The sequence below is a fragment of the Solanum tuberosum genome, unplaced genomic scaffold, assembly GCF_000226075.1.
Source record: "Solanum tuberosum cultivar DM 1-3 516 R44 unplaced genomic scaffold, SolTub_3.0 scf00142, whole genome shotgun sequence".
Classification (NCBI taxonomy): Eukaryota; Viridiplantae; Streptophyta; class Magnoliopsida; order Solanales; family Solanaceae; genus Solanum; species Solanum tuberosum.
The window spans coordinates 1,172,117-1,178,933 of record NW_006239067.1 but is presented as its reverse complement, the minus strand read 5'-3'; the positions used below and the strand labels follow the sequence as shown (position 1 = coordinate 1,178,933).

The following is a 6,817-nucleotide window of genomic DNA, read 5'->3' as shown; positions in this document are numbered from 1 at the left end:
CGTGTTTCATGCTTATGTGGGGTTTACTTGGTTATTTTATTGTTGTTTGGTTATTAGCATGTTATTAGTTTTCCTTGTCTATATGGAAGGAAAGGAATGCTAGGTGTTTTGAAGGACAAAAAACCAATTTTCAGAGGATTAAATCAAACTGTAATAGTCTTCTATTTTTTTGGTGTAAACAAGACTTGGTGGGGGATGGGGTAGAATTAGTTGATTTCTTAGGAAACTTGTAATCTGATTACCATCATGGAGGTGTGCTCATCACACTATGGGATGTAAGTTTCCAATTCATCATCTCTTGGATGATGAATCTTTTGTGAATACAAAGTTACCCTCATCTCAAAAAAAGAATCTGGTCTATGGTCCATGGTTCCTGCTTGTATTTTGTGGTGCTTTCGGTTGGAAAGGAACCAAAGATGTTTTGATGGTATTGTAACTACCAGTTCCAATCTCAAGGCCAGATGCCTGACTACTCTTTATAGCTAGGTTAATCTTGCCACTGTATAACCCAGATTCCTTTTTGGATCTTATTAGCCCTTTAGTCTTACAATAGACCTTTGGATTTGTCAGCTCTTTAGACTGATGATAGGTTTGTATGAGCTGTTAACTCCTCTTTTGTAACTATGCATCTCCTTGACGCCTTTGTGATTTATAAAACACTTCATAAAAAAAAATATATGCTGGATGTGTGTTCGAGAAATTGAGAGTGAGGGATCACGTGCTTTACTAAGTCAATAGGGACTGAGATGGAGAAAATCAACGAGATATATTTGTGGTAAAAATAGTTATTTATTTGTCTTGGTTTTGTAAGTTTTTCATTTTCACATGATTAAAAACAGACCCTTGTTTTGCAAAAACAGGTCCTGGACAAGAAGACATGGTTCAAGAATAGCATTTGCTCTGGATACAGGAAGCATTCCCAGTAGTGATGATCAAGATGGCCTCAATGGTGATGGTCGTGATCTAGGTGGAACCCGTTTGGGGAGGATAGTAGGTGCTGGAGGCAGACAGTTCTTGGAGAAGCTTAATTCAGCTCGGAAAAATTTTCCTATGAAAGTATTTCTGCTTCTCTTAGGTTTTTATACGGCAAATGCCTTGGCTACAATCCTAGGACAGACTGGTGATTGGGATGTATTAGTAGCAGGAGTCGTTGTCGCTGCAATTGAGGGAATCGGAATGCTGATGTATAAAAAACCTCCTTCTCTTCCATCCAGGAGGTTGCAGTCTCTGATTTCAATGGTGAACTACTGGAAAGCAGGTGTTATTCTAGGTCTCTTTGTTGATGCTTTCAAACTAGGCAGTTGATACCTTTCTAAAATATCTAAGGTTAATACTGTTGCAATCTCCCTTCCATAGGACTGGTTTATTGATCTTACCTGTTTTATACGTATAAAACTTAATAAAAGTAAAACTACTTGTACACTCTATTGTATAGTTAATTATTGTCCCAGATGGTACCATATATGCCCACAGTAGGATGTGTTTAACCATGTTGTATGAAATCCTGAGATGAAGTTGAAGTTTTGTTTGGACATGTAATTTGGACTTTCCATGTTGTATGTCTTCTCATGAACATAAAAATCTGATAAGCGGTAAAACTATTAAAATTGTTCCAATTCTTTAGACAATCATGCCAAATAATAAAAGTTTATAAAATAACATATATAATGCACTATCACAAAGATATTCGTAAAAAATGCAACACCTATTGATCAAGTTTTAGTTCAATAAAAAATAAAATTGGACATGTTGTGGTGTACTAGTCTTTATTATAATCCTCCTACATATTACAAACAATTTTCTCACGTTGAACTTGCATTTCTCGATCATATATTTATTTATTTATTTTTGTTCTAATCAGCACCTTGTTTATGTTTAATCAATTCCTGAATTGAATAATTTGGGACAATCAAGACCGCATGTTATAAACCATTTATCTTTATGTTTGGTGTGTCAATATTAAATATAATGCATGTCATCGAATGAAATATACAACTTACAATTTAATTTTTATAGGTTGTTTGGTGTGTCCCTTGAATTTTTGGAAAATATAGAAAAGTGAATATGGATTCATTCACCTGTTATGTGGACCATTTGCAATTATATGATTTTAAAAGATGCATCTATGGGATGGTCACATGTGCTTTTCTATCAACTTGCCATTGATTTTTGTGAGGTTGTTTACTCAAAATTTTAAATTAAGAGCACAATTTCAAATTGTAAATTATATTGATGTAACGACTCATTTCTTATTCATTAGTCTTGTTTGTTGGTTTTAAGATCAATTCCTTAGTCATTAGTCTTGCTTCAAGATTTGGTATCTGAATCCCAATTCCCTTTGATGTTAGGTTTGTTAAATGTTCTGTTTTAGTTTCTTCAAAATCTGTAACCATGTATATCGAATGTGATTTAGTTTATGATTTAAGTCTTTTTTCCCAGATTTTAGTTCATTAGCAATTCTTAGCCTCTCCAAGTTTCTATTTGAAATATGATTTGTCCTCTCCTATTAATTATTTTTTGGTCTTTGCCATGAGTAACTTTAATTCAGATAATATTAATTGCATCATTAGCATGATTTTCAGATCTCTTGTGTCATGTATTTACTTTATTTATTATTATTTAGATATGCAATAGTTAGATACAATGTGAGGTTTGATTTTGATTTCATTAAGACAGTAGCTTTTTGGTAGAAATGAGTTTGTTAGTTTAACTGTGATGAAGGATAAAAATCATTATTTGTGCATACCTAATTGAAAAAAATTATTTAAATACACATCCTATGTCATCATGATTTCTAAAATTTCCTACCATTTAAAAAAATTATAAAAATTCCCTCTTGGATACATCCCTATCTCCTCTCGGATCTATCCCTCTTATCTCGGATACATCCCTATCCATCTTGAATACATCTCTTCCATCTTAGATACATCCATCCCATTAAGTAATGTATTATTCGCAATCTGTGAGCTATGTATCTGCAGGTTTCCTAATGTATCCGAGATCCTATAATTTTAAGGGATTTTTGTAATTTAGAAAAGAATAGGGATAAGATGTAATAACTCTTAACACCATGGGAATTATGTAATTTTTACTTAATTAATTAACTTTCTTTATTGCCTTTTAAAAATGAATGCATAAGTAAGAGATATGTCTTGCTTCCATTCATTTTTTTTTAAAGAAAACAAGTACAAAGTTGTATGTATTCTTGTGATTGATTCAAATGGAAATTAATTTATTAGTTATAGACTGGATTAAAGTTTCACTTACTAATTTCTACCCCATTTGCTCACTGTGAAAAGTGTGAACTGCTCTACTGGGTCTACAATAGACCTCTCTCCCTTTGCATTTCGAATGGGCCATAGAGGCCCAAATTTGTTTCTTCTCGAGTCTGCCATGTCAAAATTGGAAGCAACTGTGTTGAGTTTGGAAAGGAAGCTGATATACAAAGGCAAATGGAAGCAAATATAAATAGAAGGAGCTGATATACGAGTCCATATACAGGAGATATGTAGGATATACACTCAATATACATCAGATATATATATATATATATGACATACACCAAATATACAGTGATTGTATACATTGAGATACAGAGAAATGGGTCAAATCCCAACATTTCAGCAGCAGTAACAACAGCCTAAAAAAGGTTAGTTAGGATCCAAGACCCAAGTTTTTTCTTTAGTCTTCTTTCCCTAAATATTATTGTGCTATTTGATTTGCTTAATTCAAACTTTAACTTTAGATTAAATTAATAAATACCTTAAAGATAAACCATGTTTGTTATGATGATTTACTCAATTTAAATGATTTTATTTAAATAACTTTCTTTACTTAGTCATTTTTGATAAACTTTACTCTTTCCAAATTATTTTAAGTTCTTTAAGTTAATTTCTTTACAAATGATTTTTAAATGTCTTTATTTACGTTTAATTTTTTTCCCCCAAAAGTTAGTCAAATAAGTTTTCAAATCGTCGGAACGGCAAGTTAGATGCCATTTTGAGTCCTAACACCTTCTCAAAGTGGAAATTTGAACCTCTTACCCTTTTCACTAATCATTTTAAGACTTATTCTATTAGAGTCTTTTAAATATTAAATTTTCTTAATTTGTTCAAAATAATAAGTGGTGACTCTTTCAAAAATGTATTTTGCCTAAAAAGTTCAAATCAATTTAAATATTTTTCCTCGTATAACAAGCGCAATAACCAAGCACGGGTAGTAAAATAATAGAGAAATGTAAGACGGATCCGGCTACAATGAACCAACCAAACATGCTTGACAAGGCATAGTTCTAAACTCCACAACGGAATTTAAAATCAATTGTCACAAAATTAAAAATTATCCATTACTAGGCATCAAACACTACTAAAATACTGCCAAAAAACGACGGATAAAAAAGTGACGGACTGTGTCGCTCCAAAAGGCGACGCCATTTGCCACAATGTTCGTCGCTTTTTAATAAACATAATTATTTTTAAAATTATTTTACAAAAAACGACGGACGGCATCTCTTAGTCCATCGCTTTGTAGATTTTTGCGCTAAATATATATATAATTAATAATTATTTATTTAATATATATAGACGCCGTCCGTCGCTTTTTAATAAAAATAATTATTTATAAATTAAACAATAACCACGTCGCTGTCCGTCATTTTTAATTTATTTTATTTTATCAATAGTTTTTTTAAAAAGCGACGGATGACATCTCTTAGTCCGTCGCTTTTTGGTCAAAATATCTAGTCAAACATTTTAAAAAAGCGACGGACGGCATCTTTTAGTCCGTCGCTTTTGGTCAAAATATCTAGTCAAATATTTTTAAAAAGCGACGGACGTCTCTTAGTCCGTCGCTTTTTAGTCAAATATTTTTAAAAACGACGGACAAAGAGACGCTGTCCGTCGCTTTTTTTAAATTATGTTGAACCAAAAAGCGGATTTTCCCCCCATTTTCCTATCTCTCTAAAACCAAACGCCGCCGCTGCCCCACGCCACCCCACGCCGCTGTCGCCCTTCTCTCCTTGAGCATTAGTCCCGTCGCTGCCTTGCCCCAGTGGCGTCATCACCCGTCGTCCCCACTGCCTCTTTTCCTTAGCTTGTTAAGGTTAGGGTTTAATTTTAGTTTTTTTTTCAATTCTAGTAATATTTGATTTGTTATAAATCAGTATATTGTTTTAGTTTGATGAATTGTGTTATTCAATTGTTAATTTGTATATTTGATTATTGTTAGTTAGGTAGAGAATTGAGGATTTTTGATTTTAGGGTTTCTTCTAAATTGGGGTTTATTTTAATATGATTGTGAATTGAGTATTAGAAGATAGAACTAACAAATAAGTACAAGTTAAAAGTTATAAAGTTAGAAGTTAGATTAGTTGCATTTTCCAACTTTGAAATTCTTGAATTTAGTATGTTTGACGGTTGAAGTTAGAAAAACATTCAATTGTATATGAAAGTTAGATTACTTTTAAGTTAGAAAAATATTGGATAGTATATGAAAGTTGAAATTAGATTAGTTGAATTTTACAACTTAGAAGTACTTGAATTTAGTAAGTTTGAAAGTTGAAGTTAGAAAAATTGGGGATTTTTAAATATGATTGTAAATTAAGTATTAGAAGTTAGAACTAACAAATAATTAGAAGCTAGAAGTTAGAGATTAGTTGAATTTTTCAATTTGCCATTGTATTTGTGCTTATATGTATTATGTTGTTGTTGAAAATTGGGTTACTTGAATTATATTCTTGAACTTAGAAATTATTGAACTTGGAAATTCTTGAACTTAGAAATTCTAGAAATTAGATATGAAATTGAATTTTTGTAGGATTTTAGAACTTTAATTAAGTTGTGTAACTTTAGAAATCTTGAATTATTGTAGGATTTTAGAACTTTAGGTTGTAAACTTTAGAAATCTTGAATTATTGTGGGATTTTAGAACTTTAAGTTGTGAACTTTAGAAGTCTTGAATTATTGTAGGATTTTAAACTTTAGGTTGTGAACTTTAGAAATTTTGAATTATTGTAGGATTTTAGAACTTCAGGTTGTCAACTTTAGAAATCTTGAGTTATTGTGGATTTTAGAACTTAGAACTTTAAGTTATGAATTTTAGAAAACTTGATTTTTTGTAGGATTTTAGAACTTTAAGTTGTTAACTTTAGAGAACTTGAATTTTTGTAAGATTTTAGAACTTTAGGGTGTGAAACCTTAGAAATCTTGAATTATTGTAGAATATTAGAACTTTAAGTTATGAATTTTAGAAGACTTGAATTTTTGTAAGATTTTAGAACTTTAGGGTGTGAAACCTTAGAAATCTTGAATTATTGTAGAATATTAGAACTTTAAGTTATGAATTTTAGAAGACTTGAATTTTTGTAAGATTTTAGAACTTTAGGGTGTGAAACCTTAGAAATCTTGAATTATTGTAGAATATTAGAACTTTAAGTTATGAATTTTAGAAAACTTGATTTTTTGTAGGATTTTAGAACTTGAAGTTGTGAACTTTAGAGAACTTGAATTTTTGTAAAATTTTAGAACTTTATAAGATTGTGAACGTTAGAAATCTTGAATTATTGTAGGATTTTAGAACTTTAAGTTGTGAACTTTAGAGAACTTGAATTTTTGTAAAATTTTAGAACTTTATAAGATTGTGAACGTTAGAAATCTTGAATTATTGTAGGATTTTAGAACTTTAAGTTGTGAACTTTAGAGAACTTGAATTTTTGTAAAATTTTAGAACTTTATAAGATTGTGAACGTTAGAAATCTTGAATTATTGTAGGATTTTAGAACTTTAAGTTGTGAAGTTTAGAGAACTTGAAATATTGTGGA

General features: G+C 30.8%; 1 protein-coding gene across 3 annotated transcripts in view; it reads left to right on the top strand.

The window, feature by feature from the left end:
• Positions 1-1,487, top strand: part of LOC102602176 (ycf20-like protein) — an 8,685-nt gene extending 7,198 nt beyond the window's left edge. For all 3 annotated transcript variants that reach the window (XM_006352087.2, XM_006352086.2, XM_006352085.2), the window contains one exon: positions 861-1,487. In XM_006352087.2, coding sequence (XP_006352149.1) covers positions 861-1,305 — 445 coding nt within the window. In that variant the 3' untranslated portion in view covers positions 1,306-1,487. The remainder of the gene's footprint in view (positions 1-860) is intronic.
• Positions 1,488-6,817: the final 5,330 nt, after the last annotated feature.